The sequence below is a fragment of the Phascolarctos cinereus genome, unplaced genomic scaffold (assembly GCF_003287225.1).
Source record: "Phascolarctos cinereus isolate Bilbo 61053 unplaced genomic scaffold, phaCin_HiC Scaffold_4;HRSCAF=312, whole genome shotgun sequence".
Classification (NCBI taxonomy): Eukaryota; Metazoa; Chordata; class Mammalia; order Diprotodontia; family Phascolarctidae; genus Phascolarctos; species Phascolarctos cinereus.
The window spans coordinates 242544607-242562757 of NW_027555847.1; the positions used below are offsets into that span (position 1 = coordinate 242544607).

The 18151-nt window shown below is 39.2% G+C and overlaps 1 protein-coding gene across 1 annotated transcript in view; it reads right to left on the reverse strand.

The window, feature by feature from the left end:
- HSD17B4 (hydroxysteroid 17-beta dehydrogenase 4) overlaps window positions 1–17631 on the reverse strand; it is a 129089-nt gene extending 111458 nt beyond the window's left edge. Inside the window, exons 1-2 of the mRNA XM_020979018.2 lie at window positions 17465–17631; window positions 13029–13082 (exon numbers count right to left, since the gene is read on the reverse strand). Of these exons, the coding sequence (XP_020834677.1) occupies window positions 13029–13082; window positions 17465–17522 (112 nt within the window). The 5' untranslated portion in view covers window positions 17523–17631. The remainder of the gene's footprint in view (window positions 1–13028; window positions 13083–17464) is intronic.
- Between the last annotated feature and the right edge of the window lie 520 nt (window positions 17632–18151).

Sequence of the window (18151 nt, forward strand, 5' to 3'; positions counted from 1 at the left end):
TGAATTCCTTCTGAAACCAGGGCTGGCCTGCTACCCATGATACAACAAATATTTCAAAGGTTGTTCTGAACTTCCTTGTATTCTACCTTTGGGTCCTGAACTTTACTCAACCTGTACTGAAAGTGGTAATGAGGATGGGATTTGAGGTCAATAAAGAAACATTCTGAAGCTGCCTCATACCCAGGATTGCCTATTATGTTCACTATCTGCTGCAGCTACCTACCTAAATCAAGGTTATGATAAGGTGCCCAGTAATTGGCTTTTAGGCCAGCCGACATTCAGGAAATCCTAAAGATGGATCCCTTGAAATTAAAATACAACTTAAGTGTATTAAGTGGAGACATCCCCCCAGTCAACAAGAAGCCTTGTAGGTGTCTTCTTCAGTGTAAGATTCCTCATATCTGGGGAATGGAAGTTGCTGGCCCTCATGGTGAGCTTCCTTGGACTTTAAAATGCTGCCTGGCCCAGACCCCTAGCTGACCTCCCCAACAAGAAGGAATAAGAGGGAATCAAGCAGGCAGTTAAGAACTGCTTCAAATGCACTGCTTCAGGTACTGCACTTTTCTCTTTCACCCCCTGTTAACTTTGAGCAAGCTGGGATATTGTCAAGCTGCTATAACACAGCTAATGTTGACAGAAAAATGGGACCGTGCAAGCCCCTACGCACAAAAATGTATGGGAACAGGAAAGAAGGAAGAGCCAGAGATTCAAAAGTAGGGAATCCACTCACCTAGAAATTCAGTACCTCAATTCATTTCCAACCAAGTATTGATAAAAAGGGAGCTGACTAGCTAGCCTGCCTCTCTATACTAAGGGGGCAGATCCCATAATTAATTGCATGGAACTTTAACAGCTGACAGGCCCTGAGTATATCTTTAATTGCTGTTACCCACCAACATTGATGAAAGGAGCCCATCCTACCTATGGGGTACCCTTTCTGTCTTTTCTCAGGTTTTTCAGAAAGCAATTCCCTTCAATGGCCTTGAATTGCTGAGGAACTGCAAACCCCATCCACAATCCAAAATCTACACTGCCTACATGCAGTTATTGGTGGGAGGGTGGGAGTTGTAGGAGACAACTCCTACCTCAGAAGCCATACCTTGAGACCCAATAAAGAGACTGTCAGGGAAAAGGGTAATACCAAATCACATCTCTACTAGCACCCCAGGACCCTGGGTGCCCCGAACTGGCTGATATCAAGCAATCCCCTTAGTGAATTGTAGCCACTGCTCCAGCTGCCCATTAACTTCATTAACAGAAAGCAAGCCATATGCAGAGCCCCTATCACGCAGCAGGGAGTGTGAGGGGAGGAGAGGGAGAGGTTAGAAGTTATATACTGAAAAAGTATAAAGTGCTTAAAAAAAAAAATAGGCAGGGCCTCCCCCCCCCCCCCACTTGGGAGTCTGTGACAATAAAAGATGGCCTCAATGAGAGACAAAAGATAGGAGTGAGAAAGCAAAAAGTGTAAGATGAAAATGTCATAAGAGTTCTTAAATTTATTTTTATCCATTATTACTGGAGTCTAATATGGGCACTTAACTGTGAGGAAAGTCACATAGCCAGCTGAGATTTTCCTAAGACTCCCAATTATTTTGATGGAAATAAGAAATGGTGGAAGAGGGGAAGGAAGAATTTATGGATACTCACCTGGTAGCTGTAAATCCTAAATTCCTCTCTTCTTAATGATTATTGATGAACTAGATCTGATGTAATTTATTTTGCTTCAGTTATCTTTGAAATGTAAACTTTCTTCTGCTGGGTGTTGAAAATTTCTTTGTAAATTCCTTTCTCCTTCTGGTAGCTATAATTAAAAAATTATATTCTTTTCCTTCATTTCTCCAATGTATTTAGAAAGCTTTAGGAAATCTCTGTTTCCTGTCCCAGAATTATTTGAGAATTCTAGGCTTATAGTGAAGCGTTTATGATAAACCTGGCTTTTGCCTCCTAACTTTCTACATGTTGATAGTTTTGGCTGGCAACAATACCAATCAATGAATCCATTGATATTTCCATAACAGAAGCAAGTTTTTTTTTTACCTATGGAACAAGCAGTCCAGGGAGCACAATATAGAAACTAGTCACTTCCTATTCTCTCCTTCTAGCATAGCTGGAAGTTCAGAAGGCTGATGAGATTCCACAACTACCCTTTGAGATTTAGGGAGGTAGCTGGATCTACCTGGATTCAAGAGCCTGGGTCACAGAAGACACCACCACTATTATATGTAATTGAATCAAATAGCCTGTAGCCATCTTTCACCTTATTATATAAACACCTCTATTTATCAAACAGCAAGCTGGGCTTAGCTCAGCATGTGATTTTACAGTGGCTATCACAGACATCAAACTAGTAAAAGCATTAGGAAAGGTTAGGGACCAAATTTTCACTGACAGCATGGGGCAGGGAATGGGGAGAGGGTTGTAACTCTGTGGCTGACAACAGGGCTAGAGCTTTGAAAGTTTCCTTAGTATCTTTGCAAAAGATTTACTAGTTGTGAAGAGTCAAACATTCTCCCAGACTCCTGTTGCTGTCATTTGTCCTTCATTCTGGAAAAGGACCATGACATCAGGAAGGTGATGCCATAACTTGCAAGTGAACTGGATTTAAGTGAGGAAAGAAGAATAGGAAGAATGAAAGGAAGAGAGAAGGAAGGTAAGAAGGAAGGAAGGAAGGAAGGAAGGAAGGAAGGAAGGAAGGAAGGAAGGAAGGAAAGGAAGGAAGGAAGGAAGGAGAGAAGGAGCTGCATAGCTCAACTGGAAGTGGCCAGTTGAACAACAACTTATAAGCAGTAGGAGCTGCCCCAGGCTCCTAAGACATAACATCTGCACTCAAATAGTACACCCTCTCTTTCAACTTACTGGGCCTGGCTCAAAAACCCTAGAAAGAACCCATACAAATCATCAGCATTCCTACATATTACCAACATAACCCAGCAAAAAGAGCTAGAAAGAGAAAGCCCATTTAAAATAACAAAATAGTATAAAATACTTGGGAATTTACCTGTCAAAATGCACACAGGAAATATGAACACAATTACAAAATATCCTTTACCCAAATGAAGACAAAACAAAGATTAATTGTCCATGGGTAGGACAAGCCAATATAATAAAAATTATAACACTACCTAAATTAATTTACTTATTCAGTACCACACCAACTGAATTACCAAAGAATTACTTTACAGAGCTAAAAATAAAACAAAATAAGGGAATCAATGAAAAAATGTAAAGGAAGGGGGACTAGCAGACATAATCATCAAAATAAGTTGTTTATTAGATAAGAAATAGGTTGACCAATGGACTAGATTAGGTACACAATATACAGAAGCAAATGAGCACAGTAAACTAATGTTTGATAAACCCAAAGATCCCAGCCACTGGGGCAAAATTCACTACTCAACAAAAACTGAGAAGACTGGAAAGTAGTCTGGAAGAAAGTAGGCATAGAGCAATCTCTCATACTGCATACCAGGATAAACTCAAAATGGGCACATGATTTAGACTTAGAGAGTTATATAAACAAATGAGGGGAACATGGAAGAAATTACCTGTCAGACCTATGGATAAAGGAAGGGTTCATGACCAAATAAGAGAAAGAAAGGTCCATGGGAGGTAAAATGGATAATTTGGTTACATAAAATTAAAACAATTTTTGTACAAACAAAAGCAATACAATTAAATTTAGAAGAAAAGAAAGAAACTGGGGGGAAATTTTTACAGCAAGTTTCTCTGATGGTATATATATTCTCTAATAAAGGTCTCATTTCTCAAATATATGGGGAACTGAGCCAAATTTACAAGAATGAGTCATTCCCCAACTGATAAATAAATGGTCAAGGGATATGAAAAGGAAGTTTTCAGAGGAAGAAATCAAAGCTACCAATAATTACTGGAAAAAATGTTCTAAATCACTGATAATTAGACAAATGAAAATTAGAACAACTCTGAGATTACAACCTCACCCCCATCAGATTGGCTAACATGACAAAAACAGAAAATGACAAATGCTGCAGGGAATGTGGGAAAATAGGTAGATAGGATTATCCCTATCCCTACCAGTTGTCTAATTCTAGTAGATTCTTTCAGAATTTACATCTTTCCTTTTTCTATTTTCTTTCCTATTTTCGATTTTATTTTTCTTATCTGCCCTACTACAATCATCAACTGAATCTTCTTGAAGCAGTGAGGAAATAAAGATAGCTTCCTAATTTTACTTTTCCTTTAGTTTGACTCTCATTCCTAATCTGAAGTTCCAAATTCAAAGTTGCTCCTTAGTAAAAAGTAACCTGATCCATATAAACATAAACTGCAGAAAGATTGCCCAAAATAATATCGGAGAGAAATGAAAAAAAAAATTAAGAACTAGAAATTTATATTACGAAGGTAGCCTCAAATCTCAGATGGAAAAGTACCGATAACCAACAAATCAGTTAATTAGTAAATAGTGAGTACATACTTGTATGCAAAGTGCTATCCTGGGTAACCCACTAGAAATAGAAAAGTACAGCATTACTCCAAAAGTTATCAAATTAATTAGTACAATATAAAGAACAGAGTTAGAATAAACCTAACTTGGTGGACATTCAAAAAAAACCTTAAAACTTTGATTGTAAACCTGGGCCAGAGGGCATAAGGGATTTAGGCTTTCCAATTTATACATAGGAATTTCAGAGAATACCATTCTGTGCCTTACTTTTCAATTATTTACTTAAATAGGAGGGAACGCCTTCCCCCCAATTAAAAGCAGAGATAAAACAGAGAAGCCTCCTACATAACAATGGCCAAAATTTGCTAAAGTTTCCATTCTCCCACTTTAAAACATTTTACAAATCAAGGATAAGCACTCAGAAGTTAAACTCCTCAGAGATTTAACCAGTTCAGCTTTGCTGCAAGGCTTACTTTTGTGTTTTATATAAACACTTTTGATGGCAATTTCTTGAATAAAACTTAACACAGTGCCTAATAATACAGTATTGAAAAAAAAATGAGTAATTCTAATCTTGCATCTGTTGCAAGAAAAAAAGTTAAAAATACTGACAAAAACTTATCAAAAAAAGAACTGCAAACAATTAACAACCACATACTTCATGGATCTGACAAAGAAATAAGTAACAAGACTAGAATCAGCACAACAATTGGAGCTAGAAGTGGTGAGAATTATGTGGAGGGGCTGACTGAGTCCCATAGAGAACTGTCAAATGAGGATCTGATTGAGCCGCTAGCTACAAAGATTACAGAAGAAAAGAAAGCTTCGAGACTTGGAAGGTGAACCAAAAAGGTTCACAATGAAACAGTTGGCAGAAACTTTCATCATTTGAGTGAATTTTTTCTTGTACTGAAAAAATAGACCCATACTTACTAGCTGTGCAACCCTGAGCAAGTCACTTAACCCCAGTGCCTAACCCAAAAAAAAAAAAAAAGAAAGAAAAAATCCAGATATTTCAATATTTGTAAAAGTTCAAAGACTAGTTGAGGATAATATTGCTTGCTATCATCAGATATATGGGGGAAAAAAGAGATCCACAGTCCAAATATCACTTGATAGCTTCATAAAAAAAAAAGTTGTGCAGCCAGCCACCAGCGATAAAGCCTAGGTGCAATGGGTAGGGAAAGGACAACATATAGCACATCTATGTTAACTTCACTGTACAGTAATGTGCATACTTTTTATTAACTTCATCTTTTATTTCATAACTGTTTATTATCATGGTACAATATTTAATATGTCTGAATTTTAGAATATTTTACTGTTAGAAATGAGGCCTTAAAGACCCTCAGGTATGACTCTGAGAAATCAAGCTTTCTAGTTAAAAAACGAAACTTAGCTAGGAGTGAGTGAAAAATTGTTTGTTAAGGTTCTTGGGAGAGAACCAGGAACACCTCTTGGAACAGAGTGGCTGTCTGGCCACTTAACTCCTCTGCTGTCTGGACCTAGCCTACCCAGGCTACTTACCACTCCTTCATCCCATACAAATTTTCTCACAGTCTTCTTCAGTATAAAAGTGCAAATCTTACCCTCATTAAATTGGGCAAATTTGTTAGGAATCTTGCTGACCTAACTGGTATTATAATAAAACTTCACTACTCTGACTGAAAGAAGCTTTGAGTGGTCGAATTCTTTTGAGGCAGACCCACCCTGTACTCTTGCATTTCAGGGTTCCCAGTACCCCAAATAGCATCAGAAACAGTCAATGTTGGAAGGGCTGCAGAAATACTGACACACTAATACCTTCTTGGTGGAGTTGTAAATTGCTCCAATTTAAATTAAGCCCAAGAAAGTGGGCCACTGATGTCCTTTGACTCAAAGATACTACTACTGCTAGGCATACACTGTGATGTGCTAAAGCTGGCTTGTTCCAGTTCACTACTTCTAATTGCTAAATTTTCAGTTGAACATTTATACCTTAGCAACCTAAATGCTACAAATTAGGGCTGGATTTATTGTTTTGTTGATTGTCTAAACTTAAGAAAGTGATGGAGAAAATGTTAATAATGTAGATTAAACTTAAAAGTATGTCCATACATTTTCCCCCCAGGGAGTTACATGCAAATTTATGAGAACATCCCTGCACAACCCAAGAAAATTAAGGTCAGGAAGGTCTCATACATCTCAAAATACCCATAACAAAATGTTTTGCTGTAGAAAAGAAATAAAAAAGGAGGAACTATCCATCCATTGGAGAATGGCTAAACAAATTATTTTCTCTGCTTTGAAAAGGTGGAACAAATGGGCAAAAACTGTTTTGCCAGGAACTGCACTTTGCTATGAGAGAAACCTTGGAGTAGACTGGCCAAAATAGAATTCCCAGCAATTTGTAGATCAGATAAGGCTGTCAGCTCTCCAGACTAAGAAAACTGCATGTCATTGAAATAGTTTAACACTTTTTTTCTCAGAGCCCAGATGACGTAGCTGGGAAAAGAAAAAAAAAACCTTGCCATTACTTCATTGGCTCACGAGTAGAAGAGGAGGGCTTTGCCCAGAAGAATTGTCTGAACCTGAAGGACAGCAGCTAGTACAGAAGCAGCTTTTCTGTCATTCAGATTACTCCTAAGAGGACAGAGGACATCAAGGCCTGCAGTCCACAGTTGTGAGTCATCCCAGACATATAGATTTCCTTACTTTTGCCTCGCTGATAGGCTTTTATAACGATGTGCTCAGTCTCTCCCAGAGACACTGTGTGGATTGGTAGGAAAACATGACCCTAGTTCACAGTTGAACTGTGATGTTTTAATCAATTAAGAGAACACAAATAAAGCCCTTTGTAAACCTGAAATTACTATGTAAATGCTAGTTATAATTCCTACCTGTCTTTTATTGAGTGTGATGTTTAATTATTCTTGCTTTTTTCTATGCCTATGAATATTCTTGCTTTTGCCTTACTGCTAGGTAAATGTGGTATAGGTAAGATTTAATGGTGTCATGGTAACTGATTTTGTGTAAATGAGCATGTCTTGTAATAGTCCAGGATCTTCCCCAACCCCTCATAAGTCACGCTAGTTCTTTTCATAAAAGTTAAAGATTCTTTCACTAAGACTTCTTCGGTCCAAAGGGCTCAGGCCACCTAGGAGTAACCAAGAAGCTTCCTCGTGGCCTCACACCATAATAACTCAAGTTTATAGTTCACCTAAAAGCATAACAGGCCTGCATGGAGTCAGAGCCCTTTAGACTTGAAGACTACCCCAAAGCCACACAAGACCTGCTGACCAGATCCATTCTGATATTTCCATGTGGAGTGTCCTTTCTATATGATGGCTAAATGAACCTTGCTTAACTGTTGAATGCCCTATAGGTGTCTTATTTCTAATACCGGATCTGTAAACACTGAGAGGCCTGGCCTGAGTCAGCTCCAATTCACCTCAACACTAGTAGGGTGTATGTAACGTGGGTTTTGTTTTTCTTTTCTAGATAATAGTTCCCAGGATCCATGGCCATAAACAATTTCTACTGCGACTGTGCAGTGAGCTATAATGATGAGATAATGTAAACATTTGTGCTTAAGTTGTAAACAGCATACTGAACCTTCACTATGCTGATTCACCAGGATATTGCAAAAGTTAATGTAAACTTGTGAGGCTATTGCTGGCAAACTGCCTTCTTTGTATGCTCCTCTATAAATCAAGTAAGCACTGGTCAGTAAGTGGGGAACCCACAAGCTAGAGTGCTGTGCTTGTCTCAACTGGCCCCCATCAAGATTTGGGGAATGTTGTAGGAGTTGGAGCTCCTACTCTGTATATTCTTGCCTGACCCTTCGAGAAGAAGAATTAGGGGATGCTGTAGGAGTTGATGTTCCCATTATCAGCAACCCCTTTGAGAAGAATAAAGTAATTAAGTAACTCCTCATTATGCCTCCATTACTGTCCTTCTGGCTGCCCCTATTAAGAGCAAAACTACTAGAAGCTGGAGCTCAAAAGCTCCTGTGTCTCCTGTGTTACATAGGGAATCACAAGTAAGAATGGCAAGTATAATTAGCATATTCCTATCCATATCAATGTTATTCCTAAGATCCTGACAGTACAGAGAAAGTTGTGAATCGTGGTCTCATGGTAAGCAGCCCTCTCGGGAACCCCATACCTGCCAATGTGTCCAGAACGGGGTGAACAAGCCAGCCCAGAGAGCAAAACTGGGGATCTATATCAAGCCCAGACTACGGTTAGAATTTTCTTTATTAAAAAAAGAGAGCAGTCAACAGCAAAATCCCATTTTTTAACTGATAGGTTCAGAGAACAGAGATCCTACTAGGTTTGTTGTTAGTAGATTTTTTAAAAAGTCTCTGACTTTGTAAAACAAAACAAGCTTTAAAAGGAAACCACGTATATGTTAGTTCCAAATATGGTCCTTAAGCAATTAAACCACTTCTGTGCATCAATCCTCTCACTGTCAATATCAAGTGAGACATACAATAGGGAGATATGTATTGCCTACTAGAAGGTAAATTAATCCAGATATATCTGTTTGTGAAAAGTAATGCTTTTGATTTTTGTACTGTGCTGAAAACTTTTCCCCATGTCTATGAAATACTAATTTGTTTTGATAGTTTACTATTGGGGGGGGGGTTGCTTTTAAATTGGTAATTGTGTATTTCAAAATGGACATTCAAAAGAGTTCAGCCTTACAATCCTACAAGAACACCTGGTGTCCAAACCATAATACTAATTTAATGGCTAGCCTGCTGAACTGCACTTAAACACTGATATCGCACAGACTGCTGATAGCGTGTGTGCTCGTGCTCTGCCAAGAACTTAGAAACAGAAAAACAGTGGGCTGGATTTCTTTTGAGAAGGTGCCCACTCACTCTCTGAAACAAAAACTCATATTTTTAATGTCAATCTTCTTTCAGCGATGCAATCTGGTTGTGAATCATGGAATATTACTATTGCCAAAAAAACCTGTAGAATATAAACTCCTTGAGGGCAAGGACTTTTTCAGCTTTAATATTTGTAACCCCAGTGCCTACAATATAATGAACACTTCTGAATGAATAAATTAAATTGGAGGAAACCTAAAGAGCAATGGAGAGATTAAATCATGAATAGCCTGCTGCATATTAACAATGATAACTCTCACACCCAGAAGCATGAAAGGTAGTCAGGAAATATATGCTCAAAAAAGGAGTAAAGAATAAGACATGCATGCTACATTGCTGTCAATGTAAAGTTTACAGGCCTAAAGGAGGGCTTTCAGCCCATTGGGTAGACCACTTACGGATGATTTAAGAGAGACATAAACAAGAGTAACAAGAGGGTAGAAAAGCAGATGGGTTACCATATCTACCATTACAAAAAATACAATGATCCATCCAGTGAAATTTTTACATACATTATCCTGGTGAGGCTACATGGTTGCAAAACCATGGGATACCACAATCTTAAGAGAATCTAAACAGTAAATCATCCAAAGGGCCATATAAAGACAGGCGATGCCTGTAAGTAGGCTACAGTATATTATTAATTATGACTGAGTGAGTCATATAGCAAATGTGAAAGATAAACAATCCAAGTATTTCAAAGCTATCCAAAAAATATTGAAAGACCTCTAGACTAGAATTTTTAGAAAGGATTTAATGGAAAGATATGAATAACAGCCACAGGATAAAAAGGCAATCTGTAATACTGGCAGGAATGTCCACAACAGTGAGATCACATATCTTTCAAATCATCAAAGCGCCATTATAAATGTGACATTGCCTCAGGTCTCTGAAGACCAATTTTAAGTTTTCATAGATCAAATTTGGCAGTCCTAGAACAGATCCGCCATTTATAACATTGTTCCTATGGGACTAACCTCCTGCAACAATGTTTCACCTAAAGAATTTTCCCAGACTCAGTTAACAATGTTAGACAGGAATATGATGTAATGCTGCTTAAAAAGAGCTTGCAATTTAGTTAGGTATAAAAGGTAGAAACATGTGAGAGGGAAACAAAAAGAATCTCAAAGTAGTAAGAAATGACAAGCAATTATATTCTAGCACAATACTAAGCACAGGGGACACAAAGAAAGGCAAAAATAGTCCAAGCCTTCAAGGAACTATATACACCATTTACAGAATGAACAAATGAGTAAGCGAACAAATAAATGAATAGAATTCCTTAAGTGTTTATTACATGTTAGGCAGTGCGCTAAACTGTAGGGATACAAATGTAAAAGAAAAATAATCTCTGCCCTCAAGGATTTTACATTCTAGAGAGTAAGACAACCCACATAGAGAAAGGAGTTTTTGGTCTAAAAAGTCACAGGGAAGATGAATGAACCACAGGGCAACTGATTCAGATGTCCTTTGGGGAAGTAATGGTAGTAGTGATTTCATTACTGGAGGGGGAGGAAGTGAATCATGCTGAAGCCAGGGCAGCCCCAGAGTTCTCCACCTTGGTTAAGAAAAGTACAATCAGGGAAGCTAGGTGGCGCAGTGGACAGAGCACTGGCCCTGGAGTCAGCCCTGGAGTCAGGAGGACCTGAGTTCAAATCCAGACTCAGACACATAACACTCACTAGCACTGTGACTCTGGGGAAGTCACTTAACCCCAATTGCCTCACAAAAAAACAACAACAAAAAAAAAAAGTACAATCTGTTATAAAAGCAGAGGGGTGATGTCAAGATAAATTCAACTACAAGATGATGGTCCTTATGGAATTTCCAGCTGTGGCTACTGCTTCTTCTTCTTCCTTCAGCAAAGCAGATATGCCTCTGCACTGCCCAATACTTCCCTCACCCTGCAATACAGTCATGCAAATAATGCCCAAATGAGCTATTTACACCTTGAATGGATGAGAAATGAGCAAAAGCAAAAAATCAGTCAGAGGCTATGAAAAAAACAAATTTTCCTATCTGCCATATTCAAGCCATGTTTAGAAATAATTAGGTGTCTAATTATAGCACTAAAATTAGGAAAATACTGGGGGAAAAAAAACAAAAAAAATTCTACCTGATTATTAACACTGTTGTACGCTTCTCAACACTAAAAAGTCAATGAAGACTTTCAAAAGTATCAAAGTAAAATATATTTTCTATTGACATTGAAAATAGGAAATGTGTCCCACAAAAAAAGTCACCAATAAACTGAGTTGAAAAACAAGTGAATGAGGAAATGGTGGCAAACCTGATAAAAAACAGAAATAGTCAATGTTGAAGGTGCTGCGAGCTGTAAAAAACGCACATTGATACACCACTGATAAAGCTGTGAACTGTTCAAATAGAAAACAATTTGGAATTATGTAAGAAAAGTAACTAAACTATTCATGCTCTTTCACCCAGTAATCCTACTACTGGGCATAGGCCCCAAAGAGAAAACAGAAGAAAAGACAAAATATTTACATAAACACTTTTCAGGGAAGCAAAAAAGGAAACAAAGTGAGTGTCCATCAATTGAGGAATTGCTGAAAAACACTATTTTATATGACTGTAATGGAATATTACTGTGCAATATGAAATGATAGAATATAAAGGATTCAGAAAAGCATGGGAAGATCTGTATGAACTGGCAGAGCAAAGAGAACAGAACCAGGAGAACAATATACACGACTACAATAATGTAATTTAAACTACTATGAGTAACAGTAATGTCCAATCTTTTCTTGAAGAACAAATAATCAGGTATACTGCCCTCCTTTGGTACTGAAGGAGAAGACTACAGGTACAGAATGGTACATACATTATCAGACACAGTCATTGTTCCTGTTTGTCTTGTGTTAACTTTTTCTTTGTTACAAGGGATGACTTATTGGGCATGGATACTATATTCAGAAATGACTGATATAAAACCAGAAAATATTACTAAAACTTAATTAATAAGAAAATGGGAAGTTCATAGTAGAGTTGGCCTTGTAATTTAAGTCCTCTGACATACATAATGGCAGTTTAACCCTAAGCCATTCATTGAACTTCTCAGTGCCCCCCCACCCCCATAAAAACCTGTCAAAAACTGTAAGCTGTAGAGAAGGTACTAACTAGTGGAGGAAGTTCCTCACCAGCCCTTTATCAATAAAAATCATAGGACTGATCCAAAGGGGAAGAAAAAGAAATGTAAAAAAGGAAAGAAACTCACGGTACTGGTTATAACGGTGTTAGAATACTAGGAATTACTTTACAACACTTTCAGAATATTGCAGCACTAGCCTGATTTTAGTCCCTCTTCTACCAATATCCCAAGCTTTTTCAAACCCAAAGCTCTCTAAACATCAGTCCCCTCCTCTTTTTGGTCCAGGTAATCATAATGTCTACAGACAACAAAGAGAAGTACAAAAATGCCGTATGTTTGGGGTTTTGTATCATATAACACTGGTTATTTCCCTGATTCAACAATTGTGTTGTTAGAAATATTGTGAAATTAGTTTGCCTAAAATGAAGAGCACTCTGGCCTTAGGAAATAAATGCAATCCTGGCAGAAATGACTGGTGTTAAAATCTGACTGAGAGTAAACACAATATTCTACAAAAATATAAAGGTGACTAATGAAGATAAACAATTTGTGTTTTGAATTTTTAATGTTAAGGAAAAAAAAGCTACTGAAATTACAAAAAAAATACATAAACTTACCAACTACCGATGCACCTCTTTCTGCAAAAGCCAGGGCATACGCTCGTCCCAATCCTAGTTTGAAACAAAAACAAAAACTGAACAATCAGTATTATTTTCCTTTCCCACTATACTCAAGCCAAATTTTACAGTAATCAGTAGGAGCCTAACTGAAGTAACAAAATTCAGAAAATACTGAAAAAAGATAACAAATATTTAGATTATTCTTAAACCTGAATAATCCTGTTGAAAAATAAGCTTTTCAGCAATAAAAACTGCCATTCAAATGAGTTATGTTAGGGTTTGACCCACCTTGAAAATTTATGAAATCAGCAAAAGAAAGAACCTAAGCATCTCCTCTTCCCAATCCTCATCATACTCAAAGTAGAGGTTAAAAAATTTATCTGAGCATTATGGTTTTAGGAAACTCAAGTACTTAGCTTCCCCTAGTAAAAATCAAAGAGCTATAGTTTAATAAGAGACTCTGCCAAAGGGCCAGAGGACTATGATCTTTCTCCCTAATTAGGATCTTGGTGAACGGGAAGGTTATCCCACTCCATCACCGCGAAATATGAGTATGAATTTCACATGCAGAACTCAGGGGAAAAAAAAGTAAGTGCCTCTATAAGGCTCCTGATTCTCACTTGGGAGAATAATCCAGGGTCATTCTCTTGGCACTTATCACATAACCGACATGTTAAGTCATCAGTGTTCACTGTTGTGGCAGCTAGGTGGTGCAGTGGATAGAGCACTGGCCCTGAAGTCAGGAGGACCTGAGTTCAAATCCAGCCTCAGACCAACCACTTGACACTTACTAGCTGTGTGACCCTGGGCAAGTCACTTGACCTCAATTGCCTAAAAAAATACATAAATAAAAATTTTTTTTAAAAAGTGTTCATCGCCTCTTGCTTTTCGTTTTTATCTCTAAAATCAGTTATGAAGGCCTATTCCTTCTTTGCCCAATAATAACTGCATATTTAAAGTACACATTTGGGCCCAGACAGTCCCATAGCACCCAGCCTCATAGATATGAACATCCACATCCCTCTTTTTAGCTAATTTTGGGTGACCCAAAGAACACACCACTCCCCTACTCTCATCACCCTCAACCAATTACCACTCTCAAAAACACTTCACTACATCAATCACCATCTCTGAAACCTCCAAAAAAGGAGAGAGAATCTCTAGCCCATGTCAGATATGTGACTTTTCCTATACAAAAAAGGAGATTTAGGAAGCCATCATTGTTTTTTTCATTTGGATTCAGTCAAAGGGCCAAATTTGAGGACCTAGAGGGCCACATGTAGCCTCAAGGCTATAGGTTTCTCAGCCCTGAATTAGACTATAAGCTCCCCATAAGAGCACTGATTTCTTTTTTTTTTTTGAAAATTGATCTTTTAATACCTTTTATACAGTTTTTTTGTATGTCCCACTCTGCCTCCCTGGTACAGTATTATGCAAGTACTCAATCAAAACTGCCTTGCTAGATTGAAAGGTACTCAATGACTTCCTTACAGACAATTATAAGAGCTTCTAATTTACCCTCAACCTCTTAAACTCCTCCCATTTTACTCCTCAATGTATGGACTATGCCAATAACCATCTCCTAAACCAAATTCAAAATGAACAAATAGCCCTCTCTGATACCCAGATTCAAGATCAATATGAACCTTAATCACTAACACCATTCTCTTTTATATACAGCTTTGAGCCAGTTGTTAAATTCTAATGCTTCCTTCTCCACAATTGCTCATATCATATCATATCTCCTTTCGCCATAGCACAAACCCCATTGTCAAAGCTCTGGTTACCTCGAGTTTGTAAAACTATAATTTTTTTCTTGCTAGCTTAGATCTAGCCAGGATTGGAATCCATGCCAATTCAAATTAAAATGCAGGACTTCTACATATGATTTTCCCCATACTTTCCTAGTAAAAGTTCCTGCAGAAAAGTGACAGCCTTGCTCAGACAGAACTAAAATCAGAAGGGATTTTCTTCCATGCACTAGTCTGGATAATGAAGGAGAAATCACTGAATGCCTAGAGGCCAGAAGTGACAACCATTGTAGAAACAGTCCTAAGAAAAAAAAAATCCACAAAGAATCATCAAAGCCAAAGGATGTGGACAGAAATAAAACAAAGATGCAGAAGGTACCAGGCAAGAAACACAGGGAAAGATAAAATAGTACTCATCATTCTTTCCGTATCCTTTGAAGTTTTCCCCAAAAGGACATAGGAAGGTATGGGGAAAGGGGAGAAGACAAAAGTCACAAGAAGGTATATGTGACTATGTCTGGACCTCATTTTTCACATCTGTAAAATGATGGGAAGAGTGGGCTCTCTAACTGGGAGTACAAGGGTAATGAGGTACATATGTGGGATGTAGGTGTGGCAAAGGATATCTCAATTCCTAATACTAAACTCCTCTCAATACAAAGCCCTCACCCAGCTCCCTAATGAAGCACTCTGCTCTGTCAAGTTCCCAGAGTGATTTTTTTCTTGAATCTAGGGCAGGGATGGAGAACCTGCAGCCGATCTTCAGGTGCAGCCCTTTAACTCAATCCAAACTTCACGAACAAATCCCCTTAACAGTTGGATTTGTTTTGTAAAACTTGGACTCGGTCACCCCACAACCTGGAAGGCCACATGTAACCTCAAGGCCAAAGGTTTCCCATCCCTGACAGGGTGTACAAATCCACCAGGAGGAGCATACCCATTCTCTAATGCTGCAGCCTCCCAGAGATGATTCTCTCTCCAAATCCCAATCCATCTTTCTGCTTCTGACTGAATGCCTTCTCTATTATTGCTCCAAAACCTCTAAGAGCCAAAGAGTTCAACCCTCTCTGCCAAGTTTCCCTATTTAGTTCTTTACTGTTTCTGAAATTTATAGCTGCAACTCTCTCCAACTTGAAATCCTCAACTCTGAACCTTGAAACCTCCACTAAGTACCTTCCAGATATAAATCTACAATCTTCCGTAAAAATGAGGATAAATAACAGCACCAGAGGGCTGGGCCTGGAGTCAGGAAGACTTATGTTCCTGAATTCAAATCTGGCCTCAGATACTTACTAACTGTGTGACTAGGGCAAGTCACTTAACCCTGTTTGCCTCAGGTCCTCATCTGTAAAATGAGCTGGAGAAGGACATGGCAAACCACTCCAATATCTCTGACAAAAAAATCTCAAATAGGGTCACAAAAAGTCAGACGCTACTGAAAAATGCTTAAACAACAACAAAAACTTTCACAGGGTTGTTGCAGGGATCAAATATATTTGTATAGTACCTAGAATAGAGCAGGAACTTAATAAATGCTTGTTCTCTGCCCCACCTTTATATATATATAAAAAACACATATTTACATAAATATATTTATATATATACTGAAACTTGGGCATACCGTTAATTTGGCTCCTAAGGTTTCCAACTAAATACTTCTGGCCCTTGCTTGCAAACAATTTAGGACTTCCCTGAATTGCTACTTATTATTTCAACCAAAAGCAAAGTTTTATTTTTTTAATTAACTCTTACTCCAGAAATAGCTCCTAATCATTTTAGCATTTTTAGACAATGTTGCATTCTAAGTATGTAGCTCAGTTAAACTCCACAAAACAGGTGCGGCTTTTCAGATTACCTGCCAGCCTTAGGCAGAAATCATTCAGCTTAATGTTGCATTCAACACAGCCCACATCAAGAGGTCCTGAGAGAAGAGACTTGCCTCAGTATCCCCATCCTCTAGGACAAGGCCTTGCAAATAATCATAAATCTCTGTTGAATTTAATCACTCACTACTCAGCATCCTTGAGGTTTCTAAAACTGAAACCTCTGAAAAGTAAATTGTCATTTGAAAAGTCAACATATGCTATATTTCCAGATCTAAGACGGTAAAGATATCTCTTCACCTTTAAACCTCGGGTTGCAAGGGCCACTAAATAGGTAGGATCAAAGGTCCTTTCAAATCAAATTGCCAGAAGTCGAGATAAACTTTCATCTAACTCTGTAAGGCCACAAGCCAAAAATACAAATGTACTTTTCCGTTTTGAGAGCCAGAGGCATGAGGAACTCTCTTCTTGAGCAGAAACAGAATATGTTTTAACGTTTCTGAAATAAAAAGTGAAGGGAAAGAAATAACCCAAGGATGGGTGGGGATGGGGTGAGAGGGAGGAGGGTTAAGGTTTTGCATTTCGCACTCTCAACATCAGTGCTACTCCGCACCTCCACCACCAACCTCTGTGGCTCCAGAACCAGCCTGGCCAGGACTCCTCCCCACCCCTGCCTTAAACTGCGCCACCCGGATCACCCCCTCCCCTCCCCACCTCCCCCAGTCCCGGGATAGCGCCGCTGCAGTAGCGAGAAGAGCGTGCGCGCGCATCCCCTCAGGAGGGGGCAGTGGTGGTAGATGAGGAGGAGCGCCCGTGCGAGCGAACGCTCGCCAAGGTGTCGTCGCCGCCGCTTGCTCACCTCCCCCCGCACCGGTAACCAGCACCACCCGCCCGTCGAATCTCAGGTGCCCGTCCATAAGTCCTGCTCACAGCCACAAAACACCTATACAAACCCACACAGAGGCGTACAGGGCTCTGCGCTGCGGGAGAGGCGTGGCGAAGGGGGAGGTGGGGATAGGGCGGAGACCTAAAGAAGGCGGAAGGAGACTGAGACGAATCCTGTTACTCGCAGAAGAGACCAGAGAGCGCGTGAGCAAATGAGGGAGAGGAAGTACTCCGAGAAACCCCAAGGCCCCTTGGGAAATGTAGTCCCGAATATTCTCGAGCCTTTCCCAGACCTAACCCAAGTAACCTTCACTGAGGCTGAGCTGACTGTGCTTCGCTGGCCAGAGACACCGGTGGTGGTGCAGCCTTGAGGCAAAAAGGCTGAGTTAACAGCTTTCAGGCATAGGTTTACCCCAAGAGGAAGGAGATTTGGAGAGACAGCCATAAGGCAAGCCTGGGCAAATAACCTTCATTCCTGTTGTGCTGGGGTGAGAGCACTGGAGAGCTGGACCTACCTTAGAAGAAAGAGCCTGGGTTAGAGCCAGAGGACCTGGGTTTGAATTCCAATTGTGCTTGAGCATACCACTAAACAAGCCCCTCTCTCTGTGTAATAAGAGGTCATATTCAAGTGCCTTACAGCAGGATCTGTAAAGCCCCCAGC